We start from the raw sequence: 22068 nt of genomic DNA, 5'->3' as shown, positions 1-22068 counted from the left end.
ATTCCACCCATGGCCTCTCAATCAAGTCCACCTTGACCATTAGAACAAACTACTGCTATCATAATCTAAATTGGTGAAAAGCAAGCAACCATTAAAACCCATAATTTGACTGTACATTTTACATGATAAATAAAATTCATGTCAGGTAAATTATAATATATGTGACCCAGGTCAAAACAAACATTTATAAGAGAGGGAAGCAACTACATCTTGCTTGTACTATGTCCCGGGACGCCACACCATCAACCCAGTTGTCGGCAGTGTATGTGAGGCATCTCTTCTTCTCGCCATCAACGGTGTCATATTCAAACTCCAATGACCATGGTCCGAATCCTCGCGCCAAGACATATGTTTGGAGCTCCTCGATGGGTAGGATGTTGCTTTGGCCTCCTTGGGCTCATCATCTCCTCCTTGCCCTAGAGCAAACACATTTAGTGCATTATCAAAATAAAAAAAGATTCACAAGATGTATATTAGTAATATCAAATATATAATTCAACCTTTCAGTTCTCACATAGCATAAAGAGCGATACAAGATATGCGTATCACTTGAGAATATATCTTAGCAATAAATGCATCAATTGCACTACTTAGCTAAAAAAACTCTGTTCTTGTGATGCTCGTGGCCTTGAGTATTCTCTATGACACATGACATCTTACATTCGAAAGTTAGTGGGGGTGTACCTACACACCGGAGGATTCATGACTTCCCGAAATCGAAACTATTGTGCGGACGACAATTGCCCGCCCGAACTTTGGACGATGGAGGATTGAATAGTGATATCTAATTTTGCTCTACGCATGGATGGCTTGATATGTTGCATCGTATGAAAATTGTTTCGAATTTGTCGTGTGTGTAGCAGCGTCCTTCCCAAACTACATGGATCAAATGTGAACAATCTGACCACTTCATAAGTGGAGAGATATTGAACTAACTATTTTGATCCTGAGTTATAATGATCTGATCCTGTTATCAAATGACAACACATGTCTGTGGTTAGGAAACTTTAACCATCTTTGATCAACGAGCTAGTCTAGTAGAGGCTTACTAGGGACACGGTATTTATTTATGTATTCACACATGTATTTAAGTTTCCGATCAATAAATTCTAGCATGAATAATAAAGCTTTATCATGAATAAGGAAATATAAAATAACAACTTTATTATTGCCTCTAGGGCATATTTCTTTCACTAGTGCCACTGCCCGTCTTGTGGCCAGACTAGGCCGGGAGAATCTTATTCCATCTTCAGGGAGCCGCCGCTGTCTCGTCTTCCTAAACATGACATAAACCCTAACAAAACTCAAAGAAAGTGAACACCTAAAAACAGAGCCCTCCCACCGGCAAGGGTCGGGATCCACCGCGACGCCATGGCCCTAAGGCCACGGGAGACAAGGTGGACCACCGCCGGCGCTGGCAGGAGGCAAAGGAACCCTAAGCTTCGAGAAAGAAAATATTTGTCAAGATGCACAAAATAATCATATTAGAACCACACCGGGCTTCTAATTATGAGGATTAGAGGAACTAGACCTAGCTCTAATTAATCAACTTGGACCAACTAGAACTAAGACTAGAAAAATGAGAAGAGGCTCCAAAACTAGTGTGTTGAAAAGTGCCTTGATCCTCTAGTATATATAGGTTGGAGGGGAGGAGGGGGTGCCAAGAGAAGGGGAAGGACTCCCCTCCCCTTGCGCTGGCCAAGGAGGGAAGGAGGAGTCCAACCCCCTTACCGATCCGGCCTCCCTCAAGGGGGAAATGGGGCACATAGAAAAACAACTAACAAGATCTGAAATTCCTAACATGCGCCTTTTTCTAATCATGTGAAGCGCGCAGTTTTAATCGCGTTCTCCATTTATGACACATGTCATCTTAGCTTTCGAAGTTAGTGGGGGTGGGGGTGTACCTACACCCTGATCGATTCAAGAATTTCCCAAATTAGATGGATCAAATTTGAGCAATTTGACCACTTCATAAGTGGAGAGGCATTAAACTAATTGTTTCCATCTTTAGTTATTATACATACTTTAAGAATCTATGCATGCATGTATGGGGCGCCAAAATGTTAACAAATATGTAGACACTCCCCTATGTAACTAGACAATTCCAATCGCGCCGAGACATATGTTTGGAGCTCCTGGATGGGGAATATGTTGCTTTGGCCTCCTTGGGCTCATCATCTCCTCCTTGCCCTCGAGCAAACACATGTAGTGCACTATTACAATAGAAAAGATTCACAAGATGTATACTGGTAATATCAAATATATAATTCAATCTTTCAATTCTCACATAGCATAAAGAGCGATACAAGATATGAGTATCACTTGTATATAACTTAGCAACAAATGCATCAATTGCACTTCTTTGCTAAAAACACCATAGTAAAAAAAAATCTGCTCGTGGCCTTGAGTATTCTCAATTTTTTATGACACATGACATCTTATGTTCCAAAGTTAGTCGGGGTGTACATACACACCGGCGGATTCATGACTTTCCGAAATCGAAGCTATTGTGCAGACGATAGTTGCCCGCCCAAACTTTGGACGATGGAAGATTGAACGGTGCTGTACAGTTTTGCTCTACACATGGACAGCTTGATGTGTTGCCTCGTATGGGAATTATTCTGAATTTGTCATGTGTGTAGCAGCCTTCTTCCCTAACTAGATGGATCAAATTTGTGCAATTTGACCACTTCATAAGTGGAGAGGCATTAATTTAATTGTTTCCATCTTTAGTTATTATACATACTTTAAGCATCTATGCATGTATGGGGCATCAAAATGTTAACAAATATATGTAGACACTCCCCTATGTAACTAGATCATAGCTCTACCTAATCGCCACAGTAAATCCATAAAGATGGGAAGTATATAGATCAATCAGAATGACTGTTATGTTGCATATCTTAATTTAGAGCCTTTGGAAGAAACTTGGTTGTTCAACACATGCGACACCTCGCCTGGCGAACAACTCATGCTCGACGAGGCTTTCTTTAAACTTGTGTCCAATAATTTCCAACCGTTGTGAGTTGTATTCCCACTGCAATACCTCTAGCAACTTGCCGTCTCCGTCACAGTGGAACATGCGACAATCATAAATATTGTAGACCAGCACATCTCCCTCATGTGACAAAACACAATGGTGTGTATAAGCAATGCTCCTGGTACAGAAGATCTCTGCTGGGAATTTAACATGGTGCTTGAATGCCCAGACCTCCCTCTCATAGTCCTCCAGTACCCAGATTGTGACGACTGACCTCAAATAGTTCAAGCAACTGAAGCCAATCGAACCATCCATGTCGCACAAATGAGCGGAGCGGCCGATTGCACCAGCCGGGCAGCTCATGGACCTAAATGACTCGACCACAGTGTCGAAAACAAGTAGGCCGGCATCGTAGTGAGGCCAATTAGGTCCCCAGTGAAGGTGGTCGCAGAACACGACGGGTGGGGCCAAATAACAAAGCATCATGTCAGGGGTATCTGAAGGAACCACGATGCACCTCGGCGAGCCCCTCCGCCGCACCGGCACCGTAAGGATGTAGTACGCAGCTGCTTTACGGTAAAGGACGCGGTACTCGCCGGACTCGCGGTGCAAGTACATTGCCGCGATTTTGATGTAGCCTACGGTGGGGAGGTCCGGGAGTGAAGCGCACTGACGCGTGGCTGGGTTGCAGATGCTGAAGCAGCCGTTAGACAGGCTTAGCAGGAGGAGGCCGTCGCAGGAGGCGTGCAACATGCATCCATTATCGTGGTCATCGAACCCGAGGACAGGCCGGCTTCGGCCTCGCCCCAAAACCCGGTGGCCAGCCTCTGTACTTGAACTGGCCGTGCCGCCGTAGAGCACGGCGAGGGGGAGCGATTGCTGGCACCGATGGTGGGCAAGGAGGAAATCGGGGGCGGAGGCGAGGCGGCTCCAGGAGCGGCAGACTGCACGGCAGCGGAGGATGTCCCTGGCAGGGAGGCGGACGAGGATCTCCCACAGCATGATGTCCTCCGGGAGGCGGTGGAGGGAGCGGCGACGGCGCGTCCGCCTCGCCACAGGTTCGCCCGCGGCCTCACGCTCGATCGCGACAACGTCTTCACCGGCGGCGGCCGTAGGGCTTCGGGGGAGGAGAGACGCGACCAGTATCCGCCGCCTTATACCCTGCGTGGAAACTGGGAGGCCTTGCTTTGTCCTGGCCATGGTAATAATGTGCCCTAGTTGCCGAGAGAGAGAGAGAGAGAGAGAGATTGGAGGCTTCTGTTAGGTTTTGTGCGGGTGGAACGGAACGATGATCCGCCTGCTTTGTTTTTGTTTTGGTGCGCGGGGTCCGTCCGTTCGATGGTATTTTGTGCCGATCGAGATCAAAGATATGATTGCAGGCTCGATCGGTCTGCTCCTGCAAGGCTCATCTTTGGTAACAAGTGCGTGCATGCTAACCAAGTCTCATCTATGAGATTACGCCACTCAGCTGCGGCACGCCTCCAGTCGTAACAGACGGCAGCAGCCTTCTATTTTTTTTTCAAGGCTACACCTTTTTCTGCAGGCTATGCATTCATTTAGGTTGCACAAACGTGAAAGATACATTATACTACAAGAATGATGTAAAAAGGTCTCGAACGCGCTCCTGAATATCAGCAGGTGAAGTTCTCTCCGTTATATTTTGCTTCCATATAGCTTAGGTGCATGAAAGATTATTCGTTGGACGGGTCTAGCTAGAGAGCATATCTTTCCTCACTAACGCTCCTAGCAAACAACCATATTAGAATATTACTAGTTTAATGCCCGTGCATTGTCACAGGATGAAAAACATAGCGATCAAATAATTGTTTCAATTCAGAAATTTGTTCTACATGATTGCATATAATTCACATGAGTAAACTTATTTCTCATGCTTCTCCCCCGAGCAGTCGTAATTTGTTCACAACCATCGTCTCCTTGCAAGAAGGCAAAGGGATATCTCAGTTTCTTCCCCATTCCTCCTTATGCTCCGTCTTCATTTTTTATCTTGCACTTCTAGAAGTACATAATATTGGACGTGGAGTAATTGGTCCCGAGCTCAAATGAGCTTGTTATCCTGGACGTTCAATAGCGATCTGGATCTGAGCCCATTTGTTTATATGGGCGTTGGAGGGTCGCTAGAAAAATGGACACTGTACACAAATACGTACGCCGCAGGTTGGATGGTGGGCCAGGGTTAACGTGCAGGTTGGCGTCCGTTCGACCAGTGAAGGTGGGACGTGGATCAGAATCGCGCGTCCCCGTCTGATCCGTGGCCCTGGAAGTTTGCTTTTCCGTCCTGTGGGAACAGGCAGAAAAATTGAACGCAGGATCCAGAGTGTTCTCTACCTAGAGCGGTGCTCGTTTGGAATCAGGGGTCTCCGGCGGAGAGAGAAGGTGCCGTGGTGGTGATCCAGCATGGAGCTTCCGATGCAGCCAATGGGCAGGTACGTAGATCTCTGCTTGCCTGGCGGTTTCGTCGCAAATCTTACCCGCATGGCTTTGGTGTCTTAAAGGATTTGGTTTTGACTTGAATCAGATCCAGTGTCCTTGAGGAAGTAGGAGAGAGCTTGGTGACGGCCATGTGCGGATGACGCCGACGGGAGCCGGTATGCTAGAGGAGCAGGATGTGGCGGTCAAGTCGACTCTCCTTCAGGTAGTAGGAGATTGCATCTTCCAAGGTTCCGTACGGCTCCATTCTCTTTCTCAGCGTGCTCATGCCCAACCAGATTCCCCCTGCTGGAGGAGGTGGGAGAGAGTGTAATCTCAACGGATCCACCGCCGAAGGCCGCGACTAGCAAAGTCTTCGCGGCGGAGGAGTGACGGTCAAATCCCAATCGATTTGTCAGCCTGCCATGAGAACGGACGGTCAAATCTTTGCAGAAGATTTACCTCCCGAGCAGAGACGTGAGAGCTTGCCGCAAGCATCAATGGTCAAACAGGTTTGTTCCTCGATTGAATGAGTTAGTGCTTTATTGTTTTTCTTGTTGTACTATCTGAATTCCATGACTCTTTTATCTGCTGACCTGAATAATTGGTTATTGGCACCACTAGACTTGAATGCAGACTCGTGGCTGTGATTTCGTTCTCTGTGGTTAGACACATAGACTTCTTAATTTAAAAAACAGATTCATTTGGGCTGGTTTTTGCAATAGATGTACTATCTGACTTTCATGGCTCTCTGACTGCTTACCCGAATAATTGAACACTGGGGCCAGTAGACATGATCACATGAGTGCAGCCTCATGGCTTTGATTTTGTTCTTTGTGGTTAGACATACAGGGTTAGTTCGGACTTGGTTAAAAAAAATGGACTCGATTGGGCTGGTTGTTGCAAATGTATTCAGTTCTTGCATGTTCTGAGTAGTACAGGCTTGTGGTGTCAGCCACAAAGTTGCATCCAGTGGAAATATGATGTGCCGACTTATATACGTAATCATTAGATACATGAGATTTTTATAGTTTTCCAGAAATATAAGTATAATAATCTTACATGTGGAAGTAGATGGTTTTTTGAAACATGTTAGTACAACTGTAAAATGTGGCTGTCGAGTCTTGCACTGAAATACACAGCACTCTCAAGGAGTTTGCATTACAGTAGTAGGAATGTGCAGTGTCATTGACAGGACGTTAGCATTTTTTTGAAGGAAATGAGGATGTTATTGATCATAGTAATTTCATCAGGGTGAGGATCGGTGTGGATAAATAATCCCTTTACAAGGGATGTCAATAAGTTTCCAGAGTTGTGTTCTGGATTTGGTAACCAGTAGATATACAAATCTAGCAATATTTGATGTTTTGTGGATTTGTGGCAGGGTAAAGCTGGAGTGGAGAACACGAGATCTTGAAGGTACGAGTGCCCTGCGCTTATAAGACTTCTTAGCACAACCGGTGGTACATTGCTGAGCATAGAAAACGGAACAACCGCTTGCTGTCCCATAATTTTTGTGAGACAATACACTAGCCATCACACACTTATATAGATGTGTATGGCCAATACTTGATAAAATAGCCAAAGCAGAACAACATGAACCTTGCAAATATGTACCGTATTATCGGGAGCTTTTTTGGATTGATGGAGAATGTGCCATTCACTAAGTGGTCGCTTAAGAGCCTGTGCGGAAAGATAATAAGCAGAGAACAAGCTGATGGCGATGTACGGAAAACCTTGGAGGTGTTTGCACGATTGTGATCTAAGGATCCATCGTTCATATATCGTGTCCAAGCGAGTAGAATAAAAAACTTAATGTGGGCAAAAAGGAGCAGCAGGCGTCAGTATTCATTGTTTGGAGATGTAGTGACATTTGGCACCACCTATTGTACTAATCTGCATGACATGCCATTTGTGCTTTCCGTAGGAGTGAACAATCATTTCCAGCGCGTGATCTTTTCTGGTGTATTGGTGCGTGATTAGACACAGGCAAGCTTTGAGTGGGTATTTGCAGAATTTTTACGGATGATGGGAGGCGTGGCATCAAGGACTGTTCTGACAGGTGCATCCTGAATTCTTAACTTTGTTGGAGTAGATGTTGTGGAGGTAAAATGTTGGGATTGTTTAATGACCAATGCTTTTTTGAATTTAGAGCAGAATTCCACAACGTTATGAATCATGTGTTGACCGTGGATGAAATCGAAGAAGGGTGGCATCTGGTGCTCGAGAAATACAGACTGTGGACACATCCATACATCACTCGGCTCTTTGAGAGTGGACACAAGGGGCAAAGTCATATTTCAAAGGTGTGTCATGTGCTAAGATGACAAGAATTGTAATTGGTGTTTATGTGCTTATCTCTCTTTTACTGCATGTGGTTTTTGATGCTTCGTCCTGAAGTAGATATTATTTGGTACATAACTTTGTTTCATCGGCTGCCATGTTCATATACAGGGGAGACTGCTGATGAGGTTAATCTGGCTATACAACGACAAGCAAGCAAGATATACACAAGGGCCATGTTAAAACAGTTTGGCCATATCTTGTATGAGTGCGGGATCGAGAAGTGCTAGAGATCGAGAGGCACAAGACTTATGTCACAATACATTCGAAGGCCGAGCGAAGGGAGAAGTGGTGCAGAGATGGAGGTGAAGAGTTTGACTGCGAGTGCGGACGGTTTGCTCACATGGGACTCCTTTGTGGCCATGTGTTGAAAAAGGTGTATGCCATTGGACGCGAGCTTTTGGCGGACGACCTCCATGTAGGTGGATATATTAAAAATTTTGATAAATTACATTTTGTAGTTTTAAAAATTTGTGAAAAAAATCTACACATTCATATGGATGTATTCTACATGTGTATAAAATCTGACACTGAAATACATTACGGCGAGAGCTACATAAAAAAGAGAAAATCCTGCATTCCTAATAGTGAACAGTGTTTGCACTGTTCATCAGCTTGAAAATCACGATTTGTCTTTTTGTGTACCTCTCACCATAATATATTTCATCTTCAAAACTTACACACATGTAGAATACATCCATGTAAACATGTATGATTTTATTCTGAATTTTTTGAAACTTTAAAATATGTTTATGCGATTTTGTTTCTTAAACGACCTCCAAGGAGGTCGCCTGACATTGGCATTTTGCGGTATGCCATTGGACTTTTATATGTTGGGTCGATCCTATACTCGTAGAATGAGCAATGCTGAACTGTGTAGGGGTTAATTGATTAGTTTGTATTTGATGAATATGGATTTTCGATCAGCAGGTGCTGGGCTTTATCCGTATGAAAACAGATAACTTTTAGCCAAATGGTGGACCAAAGATGCCCTTGATGTATACGTGTTTTTTCTAGGTGAGAGGGGATGGGAATCTGCTGCAGTACAAGGACAAAACGATGCAGCTGAGCCGTGGCCCATTCCGTAAGATGCCGTCTGGGCGGGCAGGGCTCTAGCGGGAGTCCGTGACATACAGAGCCGACAATGGTGGGCCAGTGCGCAGCGAAAAAGAGAAATACGGGAACGCTATACAGAGACCCAGACAGTGGTTGGCGCGCATCTTCATGGGAACTGACGATGTGGATAAAGAGCTCATCTGAGCTCGCGCTCAGATAGGTACTTCCGCATAATATTCACCTATTCAAAAGAATATTTTGATTTGTATTTCTGATTTACGAACAACGAAAGATGTAACCGGTGCATTTTTTTTATCACACCTTATTTTCCGACCACAACAAGAATAAGACTTCAAACTAATACATAAATTATAACTAATACAGAGACTTGATTAACTGAAATAATGTCCCTTTCTCCCTATTTTCTGAACTTCTCCCTAAGAAAATTTAACTGTTGCATATTGTTGGTACAAACCCACCGTGTCTCATCGTTGCACCCCTGTCAACCAAGTCCAATGTGATCATTAAAACAAACTACTGCTATGATAATCTAAATTGTTGTTGAAATGCAAGCAACCATGCATTAAAACCCATAACTTGACCGTACATTTACATGATAAATAAAACTCATGCCAGGTAAATTATAATATATGTGGCCCGGGTCAAAACAAACATTTATATGGGAGGGAGGCAACTACATCTTGCTTGTACTGTGTCCTGACTCCTGAGACGCCACACCATCAACCCAGTTGTTGGCAGTGTATGTGAGGCAACTCTTCTTCTCGCCATCAATGGTGTCATGTTCAAACTCCAATGACCATTGTCCGAATCCATCGTATCTAGACATATGTTTGGAGCTCTTGGACGGGGAAGATGTTGCTTTGGCCTCGGCTCATCATCTCCTCCTTGTCCTAGAGCAAACACATGTAGTGCCCTATCAAAAGAAAAAAGACTCACAAGATGTATATTGGTAATATCAAATATATAATTCAATCTTTCAATTCTCACATAGCATACAGAGCGATACAAGATATGAGTATCAGTTGAGAATATATCTTAGCAACAAATGTGTCAATTGCACTTTGCTAAAAAAAACACTGTCCTAGTAAAATAAAACTCTGCTCGCGTCCTTGGGTATTCTCCATTATTTATGACACATGCCATCTTAGATTCCAAACTTAGTTGGGGTGTACCTACACACTGGTGGATTTATGACTTTCCGAAATCAAAACTAATGTGCAAATGACACTTGCCCCGCCCAAACTTTTTTTTTTGAAACAGAGGCAAAAGACTTGCCTCATTCATTAATAAAGAAGGAGAGTTTTAGAGTACATAATAGTGGCTCCACAACATAGCCCGTCCGTCAGCAAAATGAAAATAATAACTACTCCCGCGGCATGATAATGCTCAGGTGCGTAGCTCCTGCCATGACCCAAAGTTTGGCTTCATCTTGGATTAGTTTTAGAATGTAGAAGGGCGGCGTTGATTTCTTCCTAAAAACTCTAGCGTTTCTCTCGTTCCAAATGGCCCAACCAACAAGAATAGTAAGGGAAGCCATGGCCTTCCGGTTCGCCGTATTGGGCTTCGACATGTTTGTCCACCAATGTTTGATATTGCGCTCCGCCTGCCATTGATGGATCTCGAGAGCCCCTAGGCCAAGCCACTCCTTTACCAATCTCCACACGCGCAAGGTGAACCTGCACCGAAAGAAGAGGTGCGCGGACGTCTCGTTTGCCCTTCTGCAGAGGGTGCACAGTCCGCAATTCTCCCAACCTCGCTTCTCCAATCTATCCGCCGTCCATATTCTGTTTTGAATCGCTAGCCAGGAGAAGAACTTGACCTTGGGAGGTGCCCAAACCTTCCAAATAGTCTTGTTCATGGTCGTCGTCATGGAGCCCAAACTTTGGACGATGGAGGATTGAACGGTGCTATTCAGTTTTTCTCTATGCATGCATGGACGGCTTGATGTGTTGCATTGTATGAAAATTGTTCTGAATTTGTCACGTGGCGTTGTTGTTCCCTAACTAGATGGATCAAATTTGAACAATTTTACCACTTCATAAGTAGAGAGACATTAACCTAATATTGTTTTCATGTCGAGTTATAATACATATTTTAAGCGTCTATTCGTGGGGCACCAAACTTATGTAAGGCTAACATGTTAGCACCCAAATTGAGATAAAATAATTCGTGGACACTTCCCTATGTAGCAAGACAATATAGCTCTACCTAATAACCGCCACATTAAAAAGCTCACTAGAGATGGGAAATATATAAATCACTCAGATTCGAAGGTTTGTTGATATACCTTAGTTTAAACCCATTGGAATAAACTTTTTTTATCGGGGGATGCAGCATCACGCTTGGGGAAGAACTTATGCTTGACAAGGCTTTCTTTGTACTTGTGTCCAATAATGCTCAAATTCCCTGACAAGGGTTCCCATTTAAATTCCTCTAGTAACTTACCGGTGCTGTCATAGTGGAACATGTAACGTGCAGACATGTTGTAGACCAGCAGGTCTCCCTCGTGGGACAAAACACAGTGTCGTGTGTTTACTCTGTGCCAGAACACCACCGCTGGATGTCGTGTGTTTACACTGTGACATAAGACCTCCTCTGGGTGTTTAACATGGTACTTGAATGACCAGACCTCCCTCTCGTAGTCCTCCAACACCCAGATTTTTGAGCTGGACCTCCGAGAGTCCAAGCAACTGAATCCAATTGAACCTTCCATGTCCCACAAACGCATGCAGAAGCCGGTCGCAGTCGGGCGACACATAGACCTGAATGACTCGACCACCGTGTCAAAAATGACTATGCCGACATCAAAGTGATCACAGTCATCAGGTTCCCAGTGAAGGTGGTTACGAAACACGACTGGTGAGGCCAAATTAATAGGAGAAGTCCCATGCCCGGCCAACATAGCCACCATGTCAGGTCTATCTGAAGGAACTCCAATGCACCTCGGCGAGACCCTCCGCCGCACCCGCACATTAAGGATGTAGTACGCAGCTGCTTCCCAGTAAAGGACGCGGTACTCGCCGGATTGGCAGTGCAAGTATAGTGCCGCAACGTTGATGTCGCCTGCGGCCGTGAGGGCCGGGAGTGAAACGCACTGACGCGTGGCCGGGTTGCAGACGCTGAAGCGGCCATCAGAGAGGCTTAGCAGGAGGAGGCCGTCACAGGAAGCGTGCAACTTCCAGCGGTCGTAGTCGTCGAAGCCGAGGACAGGCCGGCAGCGGCCTTGCCCCAAGACTTGTTGCCCAGCAGCCTCTGTACTTGAACTGGCCGCGCTGCCATAGAGCACAACAAGAGGGAGTGACGGCTGGCGCCGGTGGTGGGCGAGGAGGAAATCAGGGGCAGAGGCGAGGCTGCGCCAGGAGCGGCATACCGCACGGCAGCGGAGGATGTCCCTGGCCGGGAGGCGGACCAAAATCTCCCACACCACGATGTCCTCCGGGAGGCGGTCTAGGGCGGCGGCGCGGCAGCGGCTGCGCGTCCGCCTCACCACAGGGTCCCCCGCGGCCTCACGCTCGATCGTGACGCCGTCGTCGTCGGTGGCTGCCCCCTGCTCGGCGCCGGCGGCGTACGTAGGGCTCCGGGTCAGGAGAGACGCGACGAGTATGCGCCGCCGTCCCCGCTGCGTGGAAATTTGGGCGACCATCCGCATCTTGGCCATCGTAGCGCCGTAGTTGCTGAGAGAGATTCGAGGCTGCAGCTAGGTTTTGTGAGGCTGGAACAATGATCCGCGGGCTTTGTTTTGGTGCGGTCCGTCCGATGGTATAGATGTGCGGAGATCAAGATATATGGGTGCGTGTATGGTTGTGGGCTCAATCGGTCTGGTCTGCTCCTGCTTGGCCGATCTTTTTTTTTAACTGCTCGTGCACGGCTGATCTTTGATAATAACTGCATGCTAATTGCTACGCTATTATCTCTCTCAGTTCGGCGAATGAAATTCTCAACAAAAAAAAAATAGTTCGGCGAACGAACAGACGACCACCCAGGCAACGCGGAGGAAGCAGATGGAGGTCGCACCAGCCAGGTAGTCAACGAGGGCGCTGCCATGAAAGCTACATAAGCCTGTCTCATACACCAGCTACATAATACTGCGACTGATGTGAGCAAGGGCACACAAGATCAGGAAGATTAGGGTTTTTTGTCTCAAAAAAAGGACAAAAAAGGAAGATTAGGGTTTCGTTTAGGCTCCAGCCCGCTGCCGCCGCAAAGAATTTTTTGGTCCCCTCGCCTCCCGCTGCCATCTTGGCGGCGAGAGGTGGGGGAGCTTGGATTTTTAGCAGTGCTACGTTCTTCGTCATCATCTAGTGATCATTGTATTTTATGAGAATAAATTTACTCTCGTCCTGTTGGCGGTGCCATCAGGTTAGAGAGTTTTCAGTCCTCGCAGATCCGATTATTCGGATATGATGAGTTTAGATTGATATGTTAATTTTTTTGTTGATTTGATTCTTTGTGAAGTTGAAGTGTTTGATAGACATTATGGTGAAGATATTGTTAGTCGACGTCGTACACTTCTAGGGGATCATCCCCGGCCCAAGTACGTTCACCAATCAAGGCATCCCATCTTTTTGGATGGGCGACACAAGGTGCTTTCAAAAAACCATTATTGATAATGTTTGTGCGGGTGCAAGAGTGACAACATGGTTGCTCCAATCCAGTTGCATCCTTTCATCGAGGTCTTTGAAGTATTTCTTCTAACCGAGATTGATACAGCAAAGAAGGTGTTTCCAATAGATCTCATAGAAATTGTTAGTCACAGGAGTTACTTTGTATTTTCTTGGATCTTAGATCCAAATCAGTGTACCTATAATTGTTATGAGTATGAATAAAATTACATGTGTTTCTAAAAAAAATCTGGAAGATTATTTGTCTTGCGCGGGACACCCTTTCCCCTCTGTGTTCTTTCTTCCCTAGACTAGAAACTTGTGGCTTTTAAGTTAAAAAAACTCAAATGATAACGCCCACACTTGTGGAACGAAGCAATATGGCCCAAACACCTCCATCACCATTCATTTTGCAACGTCAAAACAGATGACATCAGCGGGAATCTTTTTTGTTTTCGGCTCAAAAATGTTTTATCTCCTAACTAAAAATCAAATTAAAAATCCATTTTACCATTAAATCCATCTCGAAGAGATTTTCAAAACTAGATCCCATGTTGATATGTTTCGATGAAATTTACTTTTTGGCCGAAAGTTGCCATGATGTTTACACTGTAGTTGCCATAGTGTTTACACTAAAGTTGCCATGTGACAATTTTAGTTTATAGATCATGGCAATTTTAGTATTTTGACCATGGCAATTTCAGCACTTTGACCATGAAAAATATTTTTTGTATGAACCATGGCAATTTTAAGTGCATGTATCATGGCAATTTTAGTTTATGGTTCATGGCAAGTCTAGTTTCTTAATTCCCCATTTTATAATATGTCAAAATTTACTTTTAAAGGTCGAAGAAAAAAGAGCTGAAACATATCATGACAACTTCAGTGTAAACACCATGGCAATTCATGTGCAATAGACATGGCAACTTTTAACCCAAAAAGTCGTCGAAACATATTGATATGAGATCTAGTTTCGAAGATCTCGTCGCGATGGTTTTGATGGTGAAAATGGATCTTCAATCAGATTTTTCATTTAAGAGATAAAACATTTTAAAAACTGGACATCCAAAAAGATTCCCACATTCATGCATGCGATGACGTGGTGCAATCTGTATGTTATATGGAGTGTGGGTGGGTGTTGCTCCCACCACACGTGTGGGCGTTATCAGCGTCCTAAAAAAGAAACTTGTGGCTTTTATTCCTAATAGCTAGAGTGCTACTTGAAATCAATTTGAGAGGAACCCTAGATCGTGGTTTCTTAAAAGTGGTAATCTTCCCTAAAAAACCAAGTGGTAATCAGAGCCTTCGATTTCTATACTAGCACCGGTCCTGGATTACATCATCAAGCCCTCATACACCAAAAACAAAAACAAGGAGCTCTAACAAACCAATGCATCCACATGTCTTATCCCTTCATCTCTCGTTCGAGCGAAACATGCTGCTAGGGTTTCTACCTCCCTTTGAAGGCGGCGCCACCGATCTGCCTCGTCTCCTGTGGCCGCAGGGCCATGGGGGCATGGTGGATCCCGGCCCTTGCCGGCGGGAGGGCTCCATTCTTATATGATTGTTTGAGTTTTGCTAGGGGTTTTCTCTTGCTCGGTAAGACGAGATGGCGATGACTCTCTGAAGATGAAATAATGTTCTCCCCGCCTAGCACCCCATCTCGGTGGTGTGTCTAGCATCATCAAAGGGCACGTGGAGGTGTCTCTCCGGCAGAGCTCGCAGGATTCGGTTGGTGGTTGTCTTTGTTGGATCCGCTTGGATCCAGTCTTCGTTCGTGCACATCAGTGTGTCTTACGGTTGGATCCTTCCGATATATGCTTCTCTTCATCGACGACGATTGCTATTCTGGTGTGCTGATTCTATGGGGTCTTAGCACGATGACTTCCCAACTGTCTACTACACTAAGTTTTACCCGGCCCCGGTGAGAGAGGGGTGCTGGTGCACCTTCAGCTCGCTTTAGTGCTTGTAGTCGTCGCTAGGTGGTTTACATATTTTGACGTAATTTTTATTATCTCTTGCATTCATTGTACTGCCATGATTGATTGTGAGTAGATCGAAAGTTTTCCCCAGAAAAAGCCCACCACTCGGCAAACAGAAGCATACCAAGACGACATGGAGGTGCAGATCACCAAGATCCTTGACCGCCTAGGAGGGCTCGATGGGATCAGTGAGACATAGCAGCGATAGGGAGACAAACCGCAGTCTTTATCAGCGTCAATCGGGTCTTGGAAGCCAGCGATCGATGAATCGGTCACCCATCTCCAAGCGGCGGTATGCAACCTCCAACGTCTTATAATTAGGAACTGATGTGATAGTTCTCATGCATGATTACATCAAATGAGGAATTCACCTTTTTTTTTTGAAAATAAGCTTCTTGCTGACCCAATGATATTATTTACAACTTTTTTATCATTCAACTTTTTTGTCATTAGGTGGCATAGCTCGCGATCGAGATGAATATCCGGAAGCTGCTCATCGAGATGGACAATAAGGGGGTGGCGCAGATGTTGAACGACCCAAGGAAGAACTTGTCGGCTTTGGGACCTGTCACTAGGAAGTGAAGACATTGTCGCAAACTTGTCAGGAGATTAAGGTAAAATGGGTGTGGAGAACAAAAAATGTTGCTGCACATTTGTTAGTGAAAAAGGGTGCAAGTCATGAACTTTCTAAAGTGTCGTTTCACGTACCTCCGGACTTTATTCTTAGTGTTTTATCGGCAAAGATACTGAACTCTTTTGATTAAATAATTGAGGTGTTGATTCTAAAAAAGATAGAGCGATTTGAAGAGATCAAAAGGCAATGGTCGTTGCTGCGAGGTGGAGAGTCAAATTTGCTTTTGCCATTGAACTTTTCCCTAGAAAAACCCCTATCACTGGGCCAGTCATGGGCCCATTTAGGATGTATTCCTTCCACTACTAGTGTCCAGTGATGGCAACGCTCCTACCGACAAGTTGAGACGTGAAACTAAAGAAAATCAAGGATCGATGACAACAGTGTCATAAGTAGCATGAGTTGTCGATAAGGGCATCTTCGGTTGTAAGATAGTTGTTGGTAGACTTTGCCACATAAAATATTTGATGATGTGTCATACAATAAATAAGAAAAGAGAGTAAGATTGTATGTACGTGAACCAACACTCCTTGTATAAGCTCGAATGTAGAATAAGAGAGCACCTTATTTATTATCTCTTCCTATTGGGCAAATTAGATACAACCTATTGGAATAATTGTATGTTAAGATGTTGGTTGATGACATTGACATATTTTACCAACAAGCTAACAAACAAACTGTTGGATAGGCATCCTGCTAAGCTTAGGGTCCACTTTAAAAATAAACAAAAGCTTGAGTTAAAGACAATCACCTTGATACTCGCGAGCTGTCTAGAACATCTGGTCCACTTTAGTTTCTTTATTCCCTACCACTTTAATGTGCCAAGAACTCTAATATTTATCATTTGACACACACATTACAAGTGTCTTTCATTTATATTGGAAGTAGAAGTTACATAAATACATGATATCTTGTATCTCAGTAAAGTACTATAGTAGATGTTTAAAACGTATGCAGTAGTATAAGATATACATATAGCTCAATGGAATATAACGCCTGGCTACAAGCTCTCCAAGTGTTCGACATTCATTATTCCTACACTGAAAAGTGTTACAATAATTATTTACACTTGATGTTATGACCCACCAGGGATGACGTTTATGGTCGCTGTTGCCAGCCTCCATGCTTCGAGCCTGGACATCTTCACAACACCCGTCCCGTTGTTGAACACATACATGTGGCTATTGCTCTTCTCCACGTGCTTAGGGTAAACACGTGCCGTGATGCATGTGCGCCCCCCGCCTCCGAAACTCTCTACCACCGAATGGTCAATCTATTTGTTGGAAGAAGAGAAGTAAGTCACACGTTGTAACTCAATTTCACTTGATGCGTCCAACAAAGCAAAGGATTGAAGAATTTTACCAATGTTCTAAGAGATATACTCCTCTTGTGCTCCTCAATGTCCATGTCCACAAAGCCTCCGTACGACAGCTTGTACACATTGGCCCTCGTAGTCGATCTACTCATCATTTTTTGGAACACATACGAGGTGAAACACTAAATTTTGACTTTGCAACAGTGGGAAACCCCATCTATATTAGGGAAGTTGTGTTCTATACCTTGTGAGGTCGGTGCACATGAGGACTTTGTACTTCTGATCGTATTTGAACACCCTGAAGAAGATAGATGTGTACTCGCGCAAGTCGCCAGAGGCCATGACGAGTAGCCCGAATGGGCCGACCCCGCCCCGCGCGGACGCACCCTTCTCCGCACACAACATTTGCGGGTCTAACAACCAGTTGGGATCGAAGCTCTCGGCCTCTTCCAGGGATGGGATCTCAAAGACAGCCTCCACGTCAGCTTGTGCGCCTGCACCAATGATCTCGTTCATGCCTCCGACGTTCACTTGCGCTCCAAGCAAGCCAATGACTTGTTTCCTCCTTAGCGTCTCGATCTCCTCAATCGGCCACTGTCGAAGCTGCTTCCCATCGCCGTCTAGCCACACCTTTCTCGGAACCGTCTGGATGCATGCACACATAGTAGCCAATTAATGAGATGACTAGTTGATCGCAAATTGACCGGACGATGGTACGATGGTAGCGCACCTGGACACCGGACCAGCCCCTTGCAATATCATCGTCCTGGCTATCGGACTCATTGGCCCACGCCCACAACACGCGCCGGTTCTTCCCTGCGTCAAAGAAGGACTTGGATGCATACACATGGCCATAGTCGATACGACGCCAAGTTCGACAGTCGCCGATGTTGCGCTCCATGTCCACCTGTGGTGTGAAGGTGTCGGCCGCGTCGTCGTACCTGCCGACCGCGTAGTAGTCTTGAGTCGTGTTCATCACACTCAGCTTCAGCACGTGCCTCACAGCACCGTTCGCCGCAATGGATGCATAGTCGAGCCGCCCCTCCTCCGTGTCCGGCCCCGCCACTGGGAACAGGTCTGGGCACTCGACCATGATGGCGGACCGTGATGTGTACAACGGTAAGGCATTCCGCTTCCAGCGCCGTAATTCTTTGCTCCGGTAGATAAGGGCGGAGGCAATACCCATGGGGCCACCGACCTTGGCTGCAACGGCGATGCGCCACATGCCATCGCTTCCTATCCACGCCGTCGAAGGGTCGCGAAAGCTGTCGCTGGGGACGTCGGCCGGGTGCGGGATGACAGGGTTGTAGGTGGGCTTCACCCACTCGCGGAGGAATGGGTCAGCAGGGTTTTTAGGGAAGGCGACGTTCTGCACCTGCACCTTATGAGTGTCGATGCCAGTGTACAACAAAGCTGGGACGCCGCCAGGGAGAACGGTAGTGGAGCCTGACCAACAGCCATTCGCGTCGAAGGGGGCGATGGGGTCGAGCGCGGTGTGGATGGCGTCCCAGTTGACGAGATCGCGGGAGACGGAGTGACCCCAGGAGAGGTTGCCGGTGCCCCACATCGCGCCAAGCGGGTTGTACTGGTAGAACAAGTGGTACACACCCTTGTGGTACATTGGCCCTGTTGATACATGCAACGCAAATGATTAACTGTATGTTCGGGAAGAATCCTTCCCAACATAATAATGTGGCGTGCATGCATGCATGCAACTGCGGGGGAAACTTTCCAAGTATTGTGTGAGGCTCTTTCAACAACATGAAACCAGGTTCCGTCGACGAGGTAGGTAGGTGTTATCTTTTGTGGGGCAAGTGCTTCATCTTCTTCTATTCTGTTTAGATGTACTCGCTCCGTTCCAAGTTATAATGTTCTAACTTTTTTTGGAAGTGGATGAATGTATATAGTATGTTTGTTTACTCATTTCAGTATGTATGTAGTTCATGTTTAAATATCCAAAACTTTTTATAATTCGGAACTGAGGTGATAGTTCTCATGTGTATGGTTGCAAAAAAAAAAAAAACCGAGTGATTCACCTTGTTTTCTAAAATAAGCTTCCTGCTGACCCAATAATATCATTTACAACCTTTTTGTCATTGGCTGGCCTACTAGCTAGAGCGATTTGCAGAGAGGAAAAGAGCAAAGGTCGTTGCTGCATGGTGGAGAGTCAAATTTGGTTTTTCCGTTGAACTCAAAACACGTGCACAAGTGGCAGCAACACTTGGACACAAAATATATAGTCCTATGGCTGGGCCAAGCATGGGCTAATTTAGGATGTCTTCCTTCCTCTGCCTCTACCAGTTTCCTGTGATGGCAACGTTCCTACCGACAAGTTGAGACGGGAAACTAAAGAAAATCAAGGATCCATGGCAACAGAGTCCAAAAATCACGTTCTCTTCGCACCTAATCTTGAAGCAATGAGCACACTAGCTACTCGATCGGGCAGGCAAAACAAAGTACTCCCTCTGTTTCATAATGTAAGACTTTTGACACTAGTGTACTGTCAAAAAACGTCTAACATGTACTCCTATATATAGAAGGAGAAGAGCGCGTACCATTGGGATCTGCTCAGCACCAACCGGAAGTCACCATGCATGCACGAGTGGATCAGATTAGCCAAATTCATTTATCAAAAGCGACCAGCTAAATCCGTACGTAATTCGGTCGGCGAATTGAGAAGCGTTAGTTCATTACTATACCGTTCTGCCAGTTCTTGGCGGGCAGGAAGTGGTAGGCGGGCCTGATGCCACCGCCATGCTGGACCGCTTCCGACAGCCGGCGGAGGGAGTTGGACGGAGAGAGGAGAAGGCAGAGTTGTAAGGCGAGGACGCACGCGGCGAGAGGGAGTCCGGGCATGGCCAACCACGGTGTGTACTGTGTAGGACGAGAGCGGCTGGTTCTCTCGTCTGGTGGTTGCTCACTTGCTCTGCTCTCGTCGTCGGGGAGACGCCGAATTTATACTACGTATCTGCATGGGCATATGGATCCAAGTGATGGACGTGGACGTGGAAAAGAGCAGTAGAATAATTAGGTCAAGTGGAAAAGTTGGCTGAGGCGGCACGCGCATGGGCATATTCGGGATAGGAATTTTTGGGCAAGACGCAAGAGCGGCAGTCCCGATGACCCGATCCATATCTATTCACAATCCAATAATCCATTCCATCACCTCGATCGTCGTCCCTCCCACATGCGGCCCCAAACCACCGTTACCACTATCCAATCCAATGGAAAAAGGCTATAGTGCTCTATAGACCAACGGTTGGATGATGGTTAAGTGCACCGCTCTCTTTCACCAGTAGTAAAAAGACAGCATCTTTTGTGTTACATACACAGTGAGTGCCAAGCATGCAAGCATAGATCATTAACACGTCGTGTAAGAATAACAAATAATCCAGATCGATCACAGGGTGGCGGTGTTGGAGAGCTTCGGCGACGGCGACTGGCAGCAGCCGCCTGTGAAAGATGTCCAAGCCAAGCTAGACGCGTGGGAGCTAGGGTCGGTGGCCGTGAAGAGTTGACCAGCGGTTGGATTGCACCACACGTCGCAATTGACGCGAAAGTGAAGCATGGGTCGTGGCCTAGAGCTGGCGGCTCTCTGGTTCATCCACATCTTTGTAATGACAAGTGGGACGCAATGGTGGTCGTGAGAGCATCTCCAGCCGTTGACCCCTCAGAAGGCGCTTAAAATCACCGCCTGAGGACGTATCGGCGCTAACTGCGTGCTGGGGGTGTGATGCTCCCCAGTTGCCGCACCCACGTTTTTTTGAAAAACAAAATCCGGATAAACAAGGCGCAAATTTAACCAAACTTCGGCGAGTTCATAAACTATTTTGCAAAAGTAGAAAAAAAAGCACTACTAGACCCGCTGTCGCCCTCGCAGTTCCTCGCCGCCCGCTGCCCTGAAGCTCTATATGCTGAGGAGCCTGTAGAATTGCGTGTAGTCGCCGTTGCCGTCGTCATCGTCGCCGCGGCCGCCTCCTCCGCGGCCGCCGTCCCTGCTGCACCCCTTCCCAGGGTCGCCGAGGCGCGGCGGGTTGGACGGTCCGGGGGCGTCCTCGTCCTCGTCGCTGTCGAGGATCACCACGCCGTTCTCATCCTCTCGCCCACGGTGGCGGGCGGCTATCTCCTCCAGGGCTCAGCGCTGCTGGACCATCTCGTCGCGGAGGTAGTCGTCCGCGCCCATTTTAGGGTGGCCTCGTCGGAGAAGCTGCGCCGGGCTATGGCCTCGTACTCCGCGGGGAGGCCGGACTCCACCTTCGGCCTGACGAGCCGGGCAGAGGTGGGGGAGGACTCGGAGATGCGGACGCCGCAGCTGCGGGTGCGCCGACTGATCGGCGTGTCCTGGGGCTCCGGCTTGACGGGGAGGAGGGAGGGAGAGCCGTACGAGCGGCCGTACGAGGAGGAGGACGCCGGGTCCATGCGTCTCAGCTCCACGAGCTCCCACGCCGTCGGGAGAAGGTAAGGGGAGCGGGGTACTCCAGCCTCGGGGTGTTGCCGCCCTCGATGTACTCGAGGACGGCCTCCAGCGTGCGGACGGGCACGCCCCACCATCGGCGGCGCCCGTCGGTGTTGAGCCTCCCGGAGGGCATGACGGCGTTGGTGGCCTCGAGCTGCTTTGTGTGGCGGCGACGGAAGTACGGCTCCCACATCGTGCTGTCGGGGGTGTACCTTGGCCCTTCCCTCGCCACCTGCGGCAGAGAGGCACGGATACG

The 22068-nt window shown here is 46.7% G+C and overlaps 2 protein-coding genes across 2 annotated transcripts in view; both read right to left on the bottom strand.

The window, feature by feature from the left end:
- LOC123047430 (fructan 6-exohydrolase-like) overlaps positions 1–20212 on the bottom strand; it is a 50417-nt gene extending 30205 nt beyond the window's left edge. The window contains exons 1-3 of the mRNA XM_044470982.1: positions 20056–20212; positions 18087–18982; positions 17601–18001 (exon numbers count right to left, since the gene is read on the bottom strand). Of these exons, the coding sequence (XP_044326917.1) occupies positions 17601–18001; positions 18087–18982; positions 20056–20212 (1454 nt within the window). The remainder of the gene's footprint in view (positions 1–17600; positions 18002–18086; positions 18983–20055) is intronic.
- Positions 9269–12540, bottom strand: LOC123047431 (F-box protein At5g49610-like). The gene is made up of 2 exons (XM_044470983.1): positions 11115–12540; positions 9269–9740 (listed from the first exon to the last, which is right to left on the bottom strand). The coding sequence occupies exon 1, from the start codon at positions 12483–12485 to the stop codon at positions 11121–11123; it is 1365 nt and encodes a 454-aa protein (XP_044326918.1). The 5' UTR covers positions 12486–12540; the 3' UTR covers positions 9269–9740; positions 11115–11120.
- Positions 20213–22068: the final 1856 nt, after the last annotated feature.

The sequence above is a fragment of the Triticum aestivum genome, chromosome 2B, assembly GCF_018294505.1.
Source record: "Triticum aestivum cultivar Chinese Spring chromosome 2B, IWGSC CS RefSeq v2.1, whole genome shotgun sequence".
In the NCBI taxonomy this organism is placed as follows: Eukaryota; Viridiplantae; Streptophyta; class Magnoliopsida; order Poales; family Poaceae; genus Triticum; species Triticum aestivum.
The sequence above is the reverse complement of the archived record's forward strand: the minus strand, read 5'-3'. Positions and strand labels throughout refer to the sequence as shown.